Source organism: Tursiops truncatus, chromosome 21 (genome assembly GCF_011762595.2).
Source record: "Tursiops truncatus isolate mTurTru1 chromosome 21, mTurTru1.mat.Y, whole genome shotgun sequence".
Taxonomy (NCBI): domain Eukaryota; kingdom Metazoa; phylum Chordata; class Mammalia; order Artiodactyla; family Delphinidae; genus Tursiops; species Tursiops truncatus.
This window is the reverse complement of record NC_047054.1, coordinates 30,410,370-30,430,234: the sequence shown is the minus strand read 5'-3', so window position 1 is coordinate 30,430,234 and position 19,865 is coordinate 30,410,370. Positions and strand designations below refer to the sequence as shown.

Below are 19,865 nucleotides of genomic sequence, written 5' to 3'. Positions count from 1 at the left end.
AACCTGGGGGAAATTTTTTTTAAAGATTAAATCATGCTCTTCCTCCTGTCTTAAGAATATGTGCATTTACCTTTGTTCAAGAGTTTGTTTCTTTCTCCTTAGGGTTCCAATGGATTGTGCTGGGTGTTGGGCAATTTTCAGGGGTTCGTTAAATGCTTTCATTAAAAGGAACTGAATGGTTGTAACAGTAACTGAATGAATTGTGAAGGTAGAGAGGATTTTTACCAGAAGACAGTAAAGAGAAGTTAGCCAGCAAAAAGAACTAGTCTAACTTCCTGTCCCTATGTTAAGTATGGTCTTATAAAATAAGAATTTAAGAAGGTTGCCCAAGGTGTATGTTGATCACAGAGAAATCCCAGTGGGTACAGGAAAGATTTGTAATGTGGTATAGGAATGGGAAGTCAAATCAGGAGAGAGAAGCATCAGGCATTATGTACAGGAGAGTCCTAGAAATGACAGATTACAGAGTGGACTGAAGTGTGACAGGGGCTCCAATGCTGCTTGCATATAATAAGATGGGAAGGACTGCATAGAGTAGTGACATGTTTTCCATCTCCCTGGAACAAGTATTTCAAGAAATTTAATGATGGGACTTCCCTGGTGGCGCAGTGGTTAAGAATGCACCTGCCAATGCAGGGGACACGGGTTCGAGCCCTGGTCCAGCAAGATCCCACATGCTGTGGAGCGACTAAGCCCATGCGCTACAACTACTGAGCCTGTGCTCTAGAGCCTGCAAGCCACAACTACTGAAGCCCACGCACCTAGAGCCTGTACTCTGCAACGAGAACCCACCGCAATGAGAAGCCCACACACCGCAACAAAGAGTAGCCCCCACTCGACACAACTAGAGAAACCCCGCACGCAGCAACAAAGACCCAATGCAGCCAAAAATAGATAAATAAATTTAAAAAAAAAAAAAAGAATTCGCCTGCCAATGCAGGGGGCACAGGTTCGAGCCCTGGTCCAGGGAGATCCCACATGCCGTGGAGCAACTAAGCCCGTGCACCACAGCTACTGAGCCCAGGCACCACAACTACTGAAGCCCATGCGCCTAGAGCCCGTTCTACACACGTGAAGCCACTGCAATGAGAAGCCCGCGCACCACAATGAAGAGTAGCCCCTGCTCGCCGCAACTAGAGAGAGCCCGCATGCAGCAACAAAGACCCAACACAGCCAAAAATAATAAATAAATAAATAAATTTTTTAAGAAAAAGAAATTTAATGCTAACATATAAAATACAGATTGCCTCCTACCTTGCAATTTCGTGTGCAGCATTCCCCCGAACCACATATTTTATTTTTTTTCTTTCTACATGTTTTAGGATCACAGCAGGCTGGATGTGTACAATTCTGGGAACAAATGCTTTGTTACTCAGTCATGCATGATTAGGTACAATCAAATAAAACTACAATACAGAATTTATTTACGAAGTATGAGCATTTCTTAAAAACCAGTTTCTGTAATTCCACTCTTTACATGAGACTTATTGAAATCAACATCTCAGCCAGTAGGTTGTAAAAGAAATGTGTCATTTCACTACATTCCATATAATCTGAACAATATTAACATACTACTGTGGAGCCAAAAACTTAGAGGAGATAGTTATTAGATTTCTTGTTAGCTACCATTCTCTTCTAAATTTTTCCTATATTCTTGCTTTCATAATAAATCTATTTACACACTGCCAGCAGGCAGACTCTCAGCTTCTGTCTGAAATGGCAAACCCCCAAACTTCTGCCCCCAGAAAAGTGGTCCCAGAAGCCAGTCTGGTCTGTCCAGATTTCACTGGGATGCTGGCCCCATACGTACTTGTATTTTACAAGATTCAGTGCCTTCAATCAACTTTTCCAGTCTTCAGTAGCAAGTTTGTTTTAAACTCTGTAATTTACCAATATTAGAAGTTTGAGTTTCCTGGTGTTGTGGTTTTTCTTACTGGTATTTTTTTGTTTGTTTTTGTTTTTGTTTGCAGTACGCAGGCCTCTCACCGTTGTGGCCTCTCCCGTTGCGGAGCACAGGCTCCGGACGCGCAGGCCCAGCGGCCACGGCTCACGGGCCCAGCCCCTCCGTGGCATGCGGGATCCTCCCGGACCGGGGCACGAACCCGTGTCCCCTACATCAGCAGGTGGACTCTCAACCACTGCGCCACCAGGGAAGCCCCTTACTGGTATTTTTAATTGGTATTTTCAATGAACAGCTTCACCACAGGCAGCAATATTATACTTTTAAAAGGCTATTTATTTCATCTATTGACTCGTGTATTCATGTACTCAAAGTTTAAATATTCCTTTGTTAGCTTTTTTTCTTACTGTATCTCTTAATCAAATGTTTGGTTATTCTAGTTTGGGTTTTTTTTTTTTCTTTTTCAATACAACTCCATTTGTAAGGGCAGACTTTCTTAAGAATAGAATGCTCTGGCTATTTCAAAATGGTTCCTTTTCCCCTCCCTCTGTCAGAAGCATTAGACTTCTCTCTAGTATTCACTGTGACAAACAGTTCAAGTTTCTGCAGGTACAACTCATAAAAGTGTGGGGACCTTCCTATGATCGGGTTCCCCTGGAGTTTTAAACTATCAGAGTTCTACACACTGAGACTCCAGAAATTTGTCAATTCCAGTTCAGGTTTTCCTACCCAGATACTGGTTCCCAAAAGGTTTTAGCTTGTGGGTTGCTACTCTATTAAGTTGTGATTCTCTGCATCCACCTGTTGGTTTTTCCAATTTGTGGGGCAGTGGTTTGCTCTGTGACCTCACATCTCTGATGGATGCAAGAAGAGCTATTTCTTTTCCAAGTTGGTTAGCTTTTTACTTGTAAGGACTAAGTGGTGACTTCTAAACTTCTCACATGTCAGACCAGAAACCATAATTGTATTTCATGTATTTGAATAAAAGTCCTTTGAATTGGCTTTTGAATCTCCCATTACAGAGTCTATCATTTTATTTTTCTTAACAGAGCCTAAAAGAAAAAGTTTCTAAATTTGATTAAGTACAACTTACATATTTTTCTTTAAAACCTCATTCTTATTTGCCTTATCTAAGAAAGTTCTGCCTATCACAGAGTCAAAAAGACTGTCTCCTGTGTTTTACTCTAAGAGCTTTAGGATTTTCGCTTTTATATTTAGGTCTTTGATCCATTTCAAGTTAGTTTTTGTGTATGGTGAGATGTCAAAGTTTTCTTTTTATGTACGTGGATATCTAGCTCATACAATACCTTTGTTGGAAAGGTTTTCTTCACCCATTTAACTGCCTTAACATCTCTGATTGGCAGAGAATCAACTGACCTTATAAATATTTTATATTTGGATTCTCTATACTGTTTCATTAAGGGATATATTTATGCTTTGGCCAATACCACATTATACTGATTATTTCTGCTTTCTAGAAAATTTTGAAATTTACAGAAAATTAGTGTATGTGCTCCACCTTTGTTCTTTTTAATTGCTTTGTCTATTCTAGGTCCTTTGCATTTCCATATATATTATAGTATCAGCTTGTCAATTTCCACAGAACGATGGTGGGGTTGGGATTGGGATTGTGTGGAGTGTTGATGTAGAGCTGACATCTTGGCAATATTGTGTCTTCCAATCCATGAAAGTGGGATATGTCTCCCTCTCGATCTTCTTTCATTTCTCTGAGCAATGTGAGTTTTCATTGTACAGGTCTTGCACGTATTCTGTTAAATTTATCTCTATTTCATGTTTTTGAAACAATGTATATGGAATTGTACATTTTAGTTCATTTTACATTTGTTCATTGTTTATACATAGAACTCCATGGAATTTGGGTTCACGTGCATTCATTAATTAGCTTTAGCAGACTTCGGGGGTGGATTGTTTAGGATTCTCCAATCACGTGGCCAAGTTGAATTTGATTAGACAGTTTTAATCTTCCTTTCCACTCACTGTTTCTTTTTCGTGCCTTACTGCAGTTTCACTGTGTGTTTCTTTGTGTTTCTTTATCTTCCCTTACTGCAATGGCAGGAGCATCCACTGCAGTGTTGAAGGGAAACATAACCTGTCCATACAAAACTTTTTTTCCGTATAATAGCAAACGATGCAATTTGCTATATAGTCTATAGTCTTTAGATGTTCTTGTCTTTTTGTTACTGCTTGTAGTTAAAGGCATATTTCTGCAACTCCTTATACACTCTTTGTGGTCACTAATTATAAGATTAGAGCTGATGCATACACTAAAGAATTTAGGAAGACAATATTTGAAGACAAATATTAACTAAAGGATGTTTGCTCCCCACTTCAAAAAATGGCAAAATTAGGAAGCTTAAAGGCTTCCATCTTCCCCAAAGAAGGTATTTTTCAAAATTTTTCTTCTAAAAGACAAGGTCTTCTTTTCCACCTCGTACTCACATATACAGGAAGTAAAAAATATTTTTGAAAAAATTTCCACTAACCCGTAAAGTGCCGCAATCACATTCTTCACCCGATTCCAACTTTCCATTGCCACACGTCTGCTGCCTCTGTTTGTAAACTGGCTCAACAGGAAGGATTTTATGAAGACATTCAAGGCCAGAATGTGCAGCAAAATATTTAAAGTCATCCAAGCTACAAGTGCTAAAATCCTTTATACCCTCAGATAGCCTAAAATATAAAAAAAAAAAAAGGGTATGACAAAAATTATTGCTGTTTAACTCTACATTTCTCCTAATGTATGATGTTTTCAAGAGAGATTTAAAGAGCATTATTCTCATGGATAACAATAAGCACACGTTTAAAAATATAAAAGTATTTAAAAAATACTAACATTTTTAACACACTTTTTAAATTTCACCAAGAAAATTCTTGTAATGAAAAAAAAATTCCAAAATCTTTTGCCATTCATCCTGTTTTAAAGAAGACCAATTATTTACCTGTCCTAAAATCTTTATTAATTGTTTAAACATAGGAACTGTGTTACTCTTTATTTACCTTCTTAGTGCCAAACAACTGAATTTAAAATTTTTGGCCTAGGTATTTAATATACTTTTTATTTATTGAATATCATTTTTGTATTTTTTCTGTAAATATCAATATGAACATGTCTGTATTATCTTTAAAAGTATATTTTAGAACTTTTGCTCTCTGTAATTAGGCATTTTTCAAACAAGAATCTGTTGTTTGATTTATACCATGGGAGGGACAAGAGGAATACCTGTCCTAATGGAGTGAGAAAGTTGTTAGTAGTCTGCTAATATATCAGCATCCAACTAAAACCCTAGAAAGAATACAATTTAAGAGTAAAGACTATGCCCTAGACCAGTAGCTGACAAACTTATCTGTGAAGGGCCACACAGTAAATATTACAGGCTTATATGCCATATGCTCTGTTGTAGCTACTCAACTCTGCCACTGTAGTGCAAAAGCAGCCATGAAGAACACATAAAGCAGTAAAGCCTACAAAATGAATGTACAGAACAGGCGGGCAGCCAGATTTAGCCTATAGATCATTGTTGGCTGACCTCTGCCCTATACTAAAATCTACTCTGTATCAGTCCTAACAGTTAGAGCCTAAACTCAAGCCCTGACAACATCCCCAGAGGAAACCAAGTTTGGAAGTTCAGGCCTGCCATTTTAGAGGGGTTTGGAAATGCCTTGAGTTTTCTATAGACTCATGTTAATGAAGTATAAAACCAAGCACATAAAATTTAAAATGATTACCCAATAACTGAATTGCCTGGTAGAAAAAGAATCAATGCTTTTCAGAGGAAGGTAATGAGAATCTAGGCTTTCTATTGTACTATCAAACAATATCCAATATGCTACTACTAATAATAATCATACAAAGGAATAAGAAAATGTAAACCATAGTCAATAAAAAAGCAGTCAATAGTAAGCAACACTGAGATGGCCCAGGTGTTAGATTTGGCACACAAATACTTGAAAGGAACCATTATAAATATATTCAATTAATTAATTAAATAATTCAGAGAAATTACAGCCTTACAGAGTGAACACTCAAAAGAGAGTGCATATCATCCAATTTACCTAATGTTCTAGAGCCAGTAAAACCAATTGTAGTGATAGAAATCAGATCAGCTGTTGACTGGGGCAGGATGGAAGGTAAAAAGGACAGCCAAGGATCACAAAAGAACTTTCTGTGGAAATGGAAATGTTGCATAGCCTGATTGACACTGGTTCAGTAATTTGTATATATTTATCAGTCATAAACTTGTACACTTAAAGTTTAAAGTGTATGAATTTTATTGTAGACAAATCGTACCTCAAAAGTTGATTTTTTATAGTGTATATAAATACAACACTCAAAAAGATGATGAAAGAATATTCCTTTGAGAAACAATTTCACACAGAGAAGAAGTAATTTAGTTATTATCTACTTGGTGCCTTCACAGATATTTGGGATAACATAGATTCAGTCATCACAGGACAAAATGAAATAATAAGAATACTGAGCTAAAAGGTCATTATTGGAAACATTTACCAAGCACTCTTCTAGGCAACTGGTGTGTAGTGAAACGTAGACCAAGTGCCTGCTAGGGGCAAAAAGTATAAACATCAGGAAATAGGTATATGAAATAAGTCAGATAGTTATTGGAATGATGAAGAAAAATAAAACAACACAATTTACAGGGAATAAAAGACACTGTTTTAGAAGAGAAGACATTTATTTAAAAAAAAAAAAAACTATAGCTAAGATTGGTAACAAGGCAAGGGTACCCACTCTCACCAGGTCAATTCACATTGGGCTGAATTTATTTCAAGTGCAATTAAGCAAGAAAAAGGAATTACACAAAAATAGATGGAGAGGAAAACATAAAGCTGTTCTTATTCATGGACAACAAGATATTGTTTACAGAAAATCTTAAGTAATCAACAAATAAAATCTCCTGGAATTTCTGTTGAGTTTAGGAAGTTTGCAGCACACAAAGTCAACATACAAAAATTATATTTCTATGTACTAGCAATGAGCACTCTGAAAATGAAATTAAGAAAACAGTTCTTTTCAAAATAGCAAAAAAGAATAAAATGTTTAAGAATAAATATAACAAAACAAGTACAAGACATGTAAACTGTAAAATACCATACATTGCTGGGGAAAATTAAAGACCTAAATAAATGAAGACATATACCAGGTTCAAGAATTAAAAGACTCAGTATTGTTAAGATGGTAACTCTCCCAAAATTGACTATTTATAATACCCAAGATATGGAAGCAACCCAAATGCCCATCCACAGATGAATGGATGAAAAAGATATGGTATAGAATATTACTCAGCCATAAAAATGAATGAAATTCTTCCATTTGCAGCAACAAGGATGGATCTAGAGACTATCATACTAAATGAAGTAAGTCAAACAGAGAAAGACAAATACTGTATGGTATTTGTCATACTAAGTGAAGTAAGTCAAATAGAGAAAGACAAATACCATATGGTATCGCTTATATGTGGTAACTAAAAAATAGTACAGAAGAACACATATGCAAAACAGAAGTACACTCACAGATATAGAAAACAAGCAAGGGGTTACCAAAGGGGAGAGGGAGGAGGGGAGGAGCAAGTTAGGAGTAGGGCATTAAGAGATATAAACTAGTATGTATAAAACAGATAAGCAACAAGGATACAGTAAATATATAGCACAGGGAATTATAGCCATTATCTTGTAATAACTTATAATGGAATATAATCTGTAAATATACTGAATCACTATGCTGTATACCTGGAACTACCATAATGTTGTAAATAAACTATACTTCAATTTTTAAAACTCTCAACAGTTTTCATAAAAATTGGAAATTTGATAATAAAATATATATGAAACTACAAAGGACCTAGAATAAACAAAACAATTTGGGAAAAGATGAAAAAACTTGGGGATTTGTACTACCTGATTTCAAAATTGTTTTTAAAGTATCATCAGTGATACTAAAATTTTAAAAAAGCCTTTTTCTTCAGTAGTTTCTCTCTCAGTGGGGCATAGTTTTACTTATTTGTGACTTGATGTCTTTCTAAATTAAAAAAAGATACATTTTTAACTTGAATTGTACTGTTCATCCTTATATTGTATAATGCCAGTATCAAGGCACTTAACTTTAAATAGAATCACTAAAATCACACAATTCATATGGCTTGTCCCCAGAGGGCACCTTCAATCTAGCCAGCAGAGAAAAATACAAGCCAGACTCTGGAAGGTAGGAAGGAGGAAGAGAATGTCCCCAGGCATGGAGAGGCCTGAGGGAGTGCTGGGTCTTATTTTGGCGTGTGTTCCACCTGCACTTGAAAAGAATGCGCATCCTAGTGTAGGATATAGTGTTCTATAATTGTCAATTAATTCAGTTTGGTTATAGAAATATAAAGTCCCTAACCAAAAAACAATTTTTAAGTATACTGTGTGTTTAATAAAGAAAATGATCTTACACAGCTTTTGGTGACATTGCGCAAACATCTCCTGAACAATGGCAGATCTCAGTATTATCATAATTCATTCCCATGTTAAGGCCAAGCAACTGCACAATACTGAGAGCATATGACTCCAAGGATAAACCCTCTGAATACTAAATATAAGGAAAAGAAAAGAAAAATAGTTAGCTAAGAATCTTATTCAGTTATAAAACGTTACTTACTATAATCAAAAATTCATACATAAAACTCATTTTTTAAACATCTTTATTGGAGTATAATTGCTTTACAATGGTGTGTTAGTTTCTAATTTATAACAAAGTGAATCAGTTATACATATATATATGTTCCCATATCTCTTTCCTCTTGCATCTCCCTCCCTCCCACCCTCCCTATCCCACCCCTCTAGGTGGTCACAAAGCACGGAGCTGATCTCCCTGTGCTATGTGGCTGCTTCCCACAGGATTAAAGACACAGACCTACTAGAGAATGGACTTGTGGATATGGGGAGGGGGAAGGGTAAGCTGTGACAAAGTGAGAGAGTGGCATGGACATATATACACTACCAAACATAAAACTCATTTTTAAAATTCATTAATGCAGCCAAGATACTTAACGTAGACACAATTGTACTAGTTATGTAAGTATTATTAAACACGGATGGATGAGTAACACTACAGTTTAATTTCAAGATACTATTACATAATGACAATACCAGCTATCTTAGCAAATCTAATAGAGTTTAAACACCACACTATATCGCTTCTTTGAATTATTTTAAACAAGATGCTTTTAATCTTTTATTTTAATAATCAATCCTACATTCTCTTTGTAGTATACAGTCTCTAAAATGGGTCCCTGCCTCCTGGTATTTATGATCCCGTGTATCCCCACTCCATTGAGTGTAGGCTGGACTTACTGACTTGCTTCTAATTAACTGAATATAGCAGAAGTGATGGGTCATCATTTCCAAGATAAGTTATTAAAAGACTGACTTCTTGGATTCTATGTCTCTCTCTCTCTCATTCGCTCTGGGGGAAGGTAGCTACTTTGTCATGAAGTAGGCCTGTGGAGAGGTCCTCGTGAGTGAGCTTGGAAACTTTTTCTGAGGTCTTCCAATAGTCACATGACTGAGCTTGGAAGCAAATCCCCTCTGTGTTGAATCTTGAGATAATTACAGCCCTAGCTGACATCTTGTTTTCACCAACTAAGCTGCTCCTAGATTCCTGACCCACAGAACTGTGTTGTTTTCATGTGCTAAGGTTTGGTACAATCAGTTACATAGCAATAGATAACTAATACACCCTCAATAGGTATTGCTGTTTTCCTTTGAAACATTTCTATTATCTGCACAGAAGTTTATAGCAGTTTTATTCATAACTGGCACAACTTGCAAGCATCCATGATGTCCTTCAGCAGGTGAACAGATAAACTGTGGCATGTTTCAGACAATAGAATATTATTCAGCACTAAAAAGAAATGAGCTACAAGGTCATGAAAAGACACCGAGGAAATTTAAATGCATGTTACTAAGCGAGAGAAGCCAACCTGCAGAGACTATATACTATATGACTCCAACTATATGACATCCTGGAAAAAAAGTTATGGAGACAAAAGATCCACGGCTGCAGGTGAGGAGGGGAGAAATTAATTGGCAGAGAGCACAGAGGATTTTTAAGGCAGTGAAAATACTGTGTATGATACCATAATGATGGGCACATATCATTATTTGACCAAATCCGTAGAAAGTACAACACCAACATTGAACCCTAAGGCAAATTATGAACTTTGGGTGATTTTTAATGGGTCAATGTACGTTTATCAATTGCAATAAGTATAACCCTCTGGTGAGTGATGGTGATAACGAAGAAGGTTATGCAAGTGTAGGGGCAAGGGATACATTGATAATCTATGCACCTTCTTCTCAATGGTGCTGTGAACCTAAAACTGCTCTAAAAATAGTAGTTTTTAAAAAGTTGTTGGTACTTGATGGACCAAGAGCAAGATGGCATTGTGAGGGAGCGGCAAGTAAAGCACAGTTCAGGGGAGAAGATTAACTGACCCATGAAGATGTTTCTAAGTTTCCATTCCGCATATTGCCCTGGGTTGCTTGTTGTTCAACCACAGCCACTGAGAGGTAGAAAACAACAATCAGCTGACGCATCAGACACTTCAGTCCACCTTCAGAGCGTAGAGAGCAATTTTGTTTACTGGAAGACTGCTTGAACTCAAGCAATCCCTCCTTCCTGCACCCCAGCTTTTGATCAAAAGCAGTTCTTAGGACCAAACAGAAGCCCTTGCCAGGACACACTTTATTCCCTTCATAGTTACAGACAATATTAATAGTAACCAAGGAACACATTTCGTTTCTCAGAAGACACAATGCCACTCTATTGGAAAAGGCATTCAATATAACTTTCATTGTCCCCAACAGGTCTCAGATAGCTGGTTCAATTGAGAGACATAACGGTTTCCTTAAATAATTCCTTTTCAAATCCAACAAATGGACCCTTAAATGGGTGTCTATATTGGCCAAGCTATTAATGTCTCTTAATTCAAGGACCCTTGTCTGACACACACTTCACACAAACTTTAAAACATTTTTCCCTTTTCCTTCCCTATATTTAAAGGGGCTTATGTCTGGCCTCCATGTATATGAAGACTCACTGTATAGGAGCCCCTTTAACTATGTCTCCCCTACTGCTGTAAATATTTTATCTTGCCCCACCCCATAAGGGTTGGAGACCAGATCCAGGTACATACCATCCTGAGGTCTATTAACCATAGATTTCCTCCTGGTCCAGGCAGCTGCTAATTTGACATGAGACCCATTTGAGCCTAAACTTCCACCACCACAAAAACAAATGAAAAACAAAAACAAAACCTCTCAAGTGCAGCTGTACAACATTCTGTTGACTGTTCATCTCATTACCATTGATCTGAGTGTTTTTATTGGTTTGCAATCTGGAGGCCCAAATCCTCCACGTAAGCCATTATTTCAGCCAGACGTGGCAAATGCTGAGGCCCACATGCCACTGAGTTTGGATAATACAAACCTTACAACCAAAAGACTTCACCAGCTTGCCTGTCAACAACCAAACCAACAACTGAGGCAAAAGGCCCATACTGGCTGGCCAAATTAGGGTGCCTGCCTCCAGCATAATTATGGAGCCCTAAACACGGGTATAAATATTTTAAATGGCAAACAACCTGACCTCCTATTAACCACATACACCAAAATCAGGTCATAAAATCTAAAACCTATTTATAACAGAACTCTTCTCATCACCTAATAAGGCAAAACCCTAGACTGTTGGACACTTTCAGATCCAGCCACAGCTAACTTGGGCTGTGCCAGTCAGGCTCTGCACAGATGTCAATATCACTTCTGCTCGCTGTGCACCCACAAGCCCCTCGAGTTAACAGATATTTATAAATTGAAGTCACAGGCCCAACATTGCCTTCAAATTACACAAGTACTTCAGCACCATTTTAATACCACAGAGCCACAAAGATACAACCTGCGTTCATTCAAGTGGGGATCAGCTTAAAAAGGATATCCTAGCACCACACCCCAAACAACATTGCCCTGGCCCAGGAACTCGCTGCTAGAGATGTTATTACCTCAGATGACATCACTCCAGCTTAAGACCTGCCTGTTGGAGATGACTCTGCATCCTGCACGGAGACAACTTCCCCTCAGACACTAAAACTTCCACCCCAGGCAGGCTCATGGACTGCCTCTCCCAAGGCACAAATTGCACACCAGAAATGTACTGGTTTTCTTACTTCGATATTAGGGACTCTATTGTGTTTCCTGAGCAGCTGTCTGTGTAGCCCATGACAAGGGTATACTTTTTTGTCCTCTATCAAACCATATATCCCTACACTCCATGTCTCTCTGTGCCATTCTAAACACTGGTGGAGATTATTGCTTTCCCTAGGAGTCACCTGCCTTGTATCATGAACCCCTGGACCCTAGGGAGAGGAGCACTCACTCCCCAGTCCCTTCTCCTACTACTCCCACCCTGCATCTCTGACCATGACTACAACCACCTCTTCCCTCTGGGTACATACAAATACCATCAATCTTTATATATACTTTACCAAACTAATCAGCTGATACTCTCCAACAACATAAACTGCCTGACTTGCCACTTTTACCCCAAAATACACCAGGATATTATTGTCAAGAAACACACATATAGAATTTTTAACACAATTTACAACTGCACAAAGATGCTCTTAGAGACTCCAGAAATTTCAGATCTATTTCCTTGGCTAATGTTATACAAATGGGAAATTTAGTTATGAGCTGGTCTACAAGAATTCCTTATACGTCTACTTCTGTTTCTCCTTTTTACTCTCATAATAAAATGTTCTCTATGCTGTTTAGCTAAACTTATGCTCTACTCTCTAAAAGTGTCTTATTATGCCAAAGGTTTGATCATATTTCAAACCACAACAAGACTAACTTTATTAACATCACCATTTTCTGTATTCCGAAGCTTTCATATCTAGGGCCTTACCAACCTAGAGGACTGCCCTTCTTAGGGTTATCCAATTACTTCAGATAGTAGACAACTCACCTTTCATATGCAAACCAATCAATCCAGAGCCCATATACCCTACCACCTGACAGTCTGATAAAGTCTGCTTTATCAGACTCACATACACCAGGCCACTATCCACCTGCCAAAATCACACCAGGGCTAGGTACCAGACAACTAAGGACAGCCTCTATGCATCATGGACTGCTGAAACTAGCCAACCCTAGACCTGCTTACCCTGTCTCTCCTGTTTCTTCCCAAAAAAACCACAATAGAGGCTCTTGCCCACATTTGCCCCCTATCTCCTATGCTTCCTGACCAAACCTGGTGCTTCCTTATGTGGCCTCCGCATGGCATGGCATATTTCTTATTTCTAGGGAACTGTATGATAAATTTCTTCCTGAATTTCTTCCTAAATTTCTTCCTTCCTGTCATTTTCATGTCTGCATGTATTTCCATACCTGATGAAAACATATCCCAGGTAACCTTAAAAAAATCTTTCAATCTAGATTAGTTTCCCCTACTTTAGTTAAGTTAGTTTACTCTAGTCAATTCAAACTAGATTACAACAAAATTAGTTGTAAATGTATACTGTAAACTCTAGGGTAACTGCTTAAAGATTTTTAATGTAATTGATGTTCTAGAAAGGAGAGAAAATGGAATAATATAAAACCACAGGGGGGAAGGCGGAAGATGGCGGAAGAGTAAGACGCGGAGATCACCTTCCTCCCCACAGATACACCAGAAATACAACTACACGTGGAACAACTCCTACAGAACACCTACTGAAGGCTGGCAGAGGACCTCAGACCTCCCAAAAGGCAAGAAACTCCCCACGTACCTGGGTAGGGCAAAAGAAAAAACAGAGACAAAAGAATAGGGACGGCACCTGCACCAGTGGGAGGGAGCTGTGAAGGAGGAAAAGTTTCCACACTCTAGGAAGCCCCTTCGCGGGCGGAGACTGCGGGAGGCGGAGGGGGGAGCTTCGAAGCTGCGGAGGAGTGCACAGCAACGGGTGCGGAGGGCAAAGCGGGGAGATTCCCGCACAGAGGATCGGTGCCGACCGGCACTCACCAGCCCGAGAGGCTTGTCTGCTCACCCGCCGGGGCGGGCGGGGCTGCGAGCTGAGGCCGGAGCGCAGGGAGAGGACTGGGGTTGGCGGCTTGAACATAGCCTGAAGGGGTTAGTGCACCACAGCTAGCCGGGAGGGAGTCCGGGGAAAAGCCTGCACCTGCAGAAGAGGCAGGAGACTTTTCCTTCCCTCTTTGTTTCCTGGGGCGTGAGGAGAGGGGTTTAAGAACGCTGCTTAAAGGAACTCCAGAGACGGGCGCGAGCCGCGGCTAAAAGCGCGAACCCCAGAGACGGGCGCGAGCCGCGGCTGAAAGCGCGGACCCCAGAGACGGGCGCGAGCCGCGGCTGAAAGCGCGGAATCCAGAGACGGGCGCGAGCCGCAGCTGAAAGCGCGGAATCCAGAGGCAGGCGCGAGCCGCGGCTGAAAGCGCGGAATCCAGAGACGGGCGCGAGCCGCGGCTGAAAGCGCGGAATCCAGAGACGGGCGCGAGCCGCGGCTGAAAGCGCGGAATCCAGAGACGGGCGCAAGCCGCGGCTAAAAGCGCGGACCCCAGAGGCGGGCGGGAGACGTTAAGGCTGCTGCTGCCGCCACCGAGGGGCCTGTGTGCGAGCACAGGTCACTCTCCACACCCCTCCTCCGCGGAGCCTGTGCAGCCCGCCACTGCCGGGTTCCCGGGATCCAGGGACAACATCCCCGGGAGAGCGCACAGCGCGCCTCAGGCTGGTGCAAAGTCACGCCGGCCTTTGCCACCGCAGGCCCGCCCCGCACTCTGTGCCCCTTCGTCCCCGCCGGCCTGAGTGCGCCAGAGCCCCCAATCAGCGGCTCTTTTAACCCCATCCTGTCTGAGCAAAAAACAGACGCCCTCCAGCGATCTACACGCAGTGGCAGGGCCAAATCCAAAGCTTAGCCCTGGGAGCTGTGAGAACAAAGAAGAGAAAGGGAAATCTCTCCCAGCAGCCTCAGAAGCAGCGGATTAAAGCTCCACAATCAACTTGATGTACCCTGCATCTGTGGAATACCTGAATAGACAACCAATCATCCCAAATTAAGGAAGTGGACTTTAGGAGCAAGATCTATGATTTTTCCCCCTTTCCTCTTTTTGTGAATGTGTATGTGTATGCTTCTCTGTGAGATCTTGTCTGTATAGTCTTGCTTCCACCATTTGTCCTAGGGTTCTATCCGTCCATGTTTTTTTTTAATTTTTTTTCTTTCTTAATAATTAATTTTAATAACCTTATTACACTTTACCTTCGTTCTTTCTTTCTTTCTTTCCGTCCTTCCTTCCCTCCTTTAGACAACGAATCATCCCAAATTGAGGAGGTGGTCTCTGACAGCAAGATTTAGGATTTTTCCCCATTTACCTCTTTTAGTGAGGGTGTATGTGTATGCTTCTGTGTAAGATTTTGTCTGTATAGCTTTGCTTCCAACATTTGTCCTAAGGTTCTTTCCGTCCCCCCTTTTTTTTTTTCTAAATAAGAAGTTTTTAATTCAATAACTTTATTATACTTTATTTTATTTTTACTGTATCTTCTTTCTTTCTGTCTTTTTTCCTTCTTTCCCTCCTTCCTTCCTTCCTCCCTCCCTCCCTCCCTCCTTTCTTTCCTTCTTGCCTTCTTTCCTTCTTTGCTTCTTTCTTTCTTTCTTCCTTCCTTCCTACCCTCCTTTCCTTCTTTCTTTCCTCATACTTCTACTAATTCCCTCTACTTTTTCTCCCTTTTATCCTGAGCCTGTGGATGAAAAGCTTTTGGTGCTCCAGCCAGGAGGCAGGGCTCTGCCTCTGAGGTAGGACAGCCAACTTCAGGACACTGATCAACAAGAGACCTCCCAGCTCCACATAATATCAAACGGCGAAAATCTCCCAGAGACCTCCATCTTAACACCAGCACCCAGCTTCACTCAACGACCAGCAAGCCACAGTGCTGGAAAACCTATGCCAAACAACTAGCAAAACAGGAACACAACCCCACCCATTAGCAGAGAGGCTGCCTAAAATCATAATAAGGCCACAGACACCCCCAAACACACCACCAGACGTGAACCTGCCTACTAGAGAGACAAGATCCAGCCTCATCCACCACAACACAGGCACTAGCCCCTTCCACCAAGAAGCCTACACAACCCACTGAACCAACCTTAGCCACTGGAGACAGACATCAAAAACAGGAGGAACTACAAACCTGCAGCCTGCAAAAACGAGACCCCAAACACAGTAAGATAAGCAAAATGAGAAGACAGAAAAACACACAGCAGATGAAGGAGCAAGATAAAAACCCACCAGACCTAACAAATGAAGAGGAAATAGGCAGTCTACCTGAAAGAGAATTCAGAATAATGATAGTAAGGTTGATCCGAAATCTTGGAGATAGAATGGACAATAGATTGGACAAAATGCAAGAATCAGTTAACAAGGACCTAGAAGAACTAAAGATGAAACAAGCAACGATGAACAACACAATAAATGAAATTAAAAGTACTCTAGATGGGATCAATAGCAGAATAACTGAGGCAGAAGAACGGATAAGTGACCTGGAAGATAAAATAGTGGAAATAACTACTGCAGAGCAGAATAAAGAAAAAAGAATGAAAAGAACTGAGGACAGTCTCAGAGACCTCTGGGACAACATTAAACGCACCAACATTCGAATTATAGGGGTTCCAGAAGAAGAAGAGAAAAAGAAAGGGACTGAGAAAATATTTGAAGAGATTATAGTTGAAAACTTCCCTAATATGGGAAAGGAAATAGTTAATCAAGTCCAGGAAGCACAGAGAGTCCCATACAAGATAAATACAAGGAGAAATACGCCAAGACACATATTAATCAAACTGTCAAAAATTAAATACAAAGAAAGCATATTAAAAGCAGCAAGGGAAAAACAACAAATAACACATAAGGGAATCCCCATAAGGTTAACAGCTGATCTCTCAACAGAAACCCTACAAGCCAGAAGGGAGTGGCAGGACATACTGAAAGTGATGAAGGAGAAAAACATGCAGCCAAGACTACTCTACCCAGCAAGGATCTCATTCAGATTTGATGGAGAAATTAAAACCTTTACAGACAAGCAAAAGCTGAGAGAGTTCAGCACCACCAAACCAGCTTTACAACAAATGCTAAAGGATCTTCTCTAGGCAAGAAACACAAGAGAAGGAAAAGACCTATAATAACGAACCCAAAACAATTTAGAAAATGGGAATAGGAACATACATATCGATAATTACCTTAAATGTAAATGGACTAAATGCTCCCACCAAAAGACACAGATTAGCTGAATGGATACAAAAACAAGACCCTTATATATGCTGTCTACAAGAGACCCACTTCAGACCTAGAGACACATACAGACTGAAAGTAAGGGGATGGAAAAAGATATTCCATGCAAATGGAAGCCAAAAGAAAGCTGGAGTAGCAATTCTCATATCAGACAAAATAGACTTTAAAATAAGGACTATTAAAAAAGACAAAGAAGGACACTACATAATGATCAAGGGATCGATCCAAGAAGAAGATATAACAATTGTAAATATTTATGCACCCAACATAGGAGCACCTCAATACATAAGGCAAATACTAACAGCCATAAAAGGGGAAATCGACAGTAACACATTCATAGTAGGGGACTTAAACACCCCACTTTCACCCATGGACAGATCATCCAAAATGAAAATAAATAAGGAAACACAAGCTTTAAATGATACATTAAACAAGATGGACTTAATTGATATTTATAGGACACTCCATCCAAAAACAACAGAATACACATTTTTCTCAAGTGCTCATGGAACATTCTCCAGGATAGATCATATCTTAGGTCACAAATCAAGCCTTGGTAAATTTAAGAAAATTGAAATTGTATCAAGTATCTTTTCTGACCACAATGCCATGAGACTAGATATCAATTACAGGAAAAGATCTGTAAAAAATACAAACACATGGAGGCTAAACAATACACTACTTAATAATGAAGAGATCACTGAAGAAATCAAAGAGGAAATCAAAAAATACCTAGAAACAAATGACAATGGAGACACAACGACCCAAAACGTGTGGGATGCAGCAAAAGCAGTTCTAAGGGGGAAGTTTATAGCAATACAAGCCCACCTTAAGAAGCAGGAAACATCTCGAATAAACAACCTAACCTTGCACCTCAAGCAATTAGAGAAAGAAGAACAAAAAAACCCCAAAGCTAGCAGAAGGAAAGAAATCATAAAAATCAGATCAGAAATAAATGAAAAAGAAATGAAGGAAACAATAGCAAAGATCAATAAAACTAAAAGCTGGTTCTTTGAGAAGATAAACAAAATAGATAAACCACTAGCCAGACTCATCAAGAAAAAAAGGGAGAAGACTCAAATCAATAGAATTAGAAATGAAAAAGGAGAGGTAACAACTGACACTGCAGAGATAAAAGAGATCATGAGAGATTACTACAAACAACTCTATGCCAATAAAATGGACAATCTGGAAGAAATGGACAAATTCTTAGAAATGCACAACCTGCCAAGACTGAATCAGGAAGAAATAGAAAATATGAACAGACCAATCACAAGCACTGAAATTGAAACTGTGATTAAAAATCTTCCAACAAAGAAAAGCCCAGGACCAGATGGCTTCACAGGCGAATTCTATCAAACATTTAGAGAAGAGCTAACACCTATCCTTCTCAAACTCTTCCAAAATATAGCAGAGGGAGGACCACTCCCTAACTCCTTCTACGAGGCCAGCATCACCTTGATACCAAAACCAGACAAGGATGTCACAAAGAAAGAAAACTACCGGCCAATATCACTGATGAACATAGATGCAAAAATCCTCAATAAAATACTAGCAAACAGAATCCAACAACACATTAAAAGGATCATACACCATGATCAAGTGGGGTTTATTCCAGGAATGCAAGGATTCTTCAATATACGCAAATCTATCAATGTGATAAACCATATTAACAAATTGAAGGAGAAAAACCATATGATCATCTCAATAGATGCAGAGAAAGCTTTTGACAAAATTCAACACCCATTTATGATAAAAACCCTGCAGAAAGTAGGCATAGAGGGAACTTTCCTCAACATAATAAAGGCCATATATGACAAGCCCACAGCAAACATCATCCTCAATGGTGAAAAACTGAAAGCATTTCCACTAAGATCAGGAACAAGACAAGGTTGCCCACTCTCACCACTATTATTCAACATTGTTTTGGAAGTTTTAGCCACAGCAATCAGAGAAGAAAAGGAAATAAAAGGAATCCAAATTGGAAAAGAAGAAGTAAAGCTGTCACTGTTTGCAGATGACATGATCCTATACATAGAGAACCCTAAAGATGCTACCAGAAAACTACTAGAGCTAATCAATGAATTTGGTAAAGTGGCAGGATACAAAATTAATGCACAGAAATCTCTGGCATTCCTATATACTAATGATGAAAAATCTGAAAGTGAAATCAAGAAAACACTCCCATTTACCATTGCAACAAAAAGAATAAAATATCTAGGAATAAACCTACCTAAGGAGACAAAAGACCTGTATGCAGAAAATTATAAGACACTGATGAAAGAAATTAAAGATGATATAAATCGATGGAGAGATATACCATGTTCTTGGATTGGAAGAATCAACATTGTGAAAATGACTCTACTACCCAAAGCAATCTATAGATTCAATGCAATCCCTATCAAACTACCACTGGCATTTTTCACAGAACTAGAACAAAAAATTTCACAATTTGTATGGAAACACAAAAGACCCCGAATAGCCAAAGCAATCTTGAGAACGAAAGAAGGAACTGGAGGAATCAGGCTCCCTGACTTCAGACTATACTACAAAGCTACAGTCATCAAGACGGTATGGTACTGGCACAAAAACAGAAAGATAGATCAATGGAACAGGATAGAAAGCC

The 19,865-nt window shown here is 39.5% G+C and overlaps 1 protein-coding gene across 6 annotated transcripts in view; it reads right to left on the bottom strand.

The window, feature by feature from the left end:
• The window catches only part of LOC101339706 (disintegrin and metalloproteinase domain-containing protein 5-like), a 230,572-nt gene that overhangs the window by 148,338 nt on the left and 62,369 nt on the right, over nucleotides 1-19,865 (bottom strand). For all 6 annotated transcript variants that reach the window (XM_073798647.1, XM_073798649.1, XM_033848743.2 and 3 more), the window contains exons 11-13: nucleotides 8,365-8,501; nucleotides 4,405-4,591; nucleotides 1,255-1,350 (exon numbers count right to left, since the gene is read on the bottom strand). In XM_073798647.1, coding sequence (XP_073654748.1) covers nucleotides 1,255-1,350; nucleotides 4,405-4,591; nucleotides 8,365-8,501 — 420 coding nt within the window. The remainder of the gene's footprint in view (nucleotides 1-1,254; nucleotides 1,351-4,404; nucleotides 4,592-8,364; nucleotides 8,502-19,865) is intronic.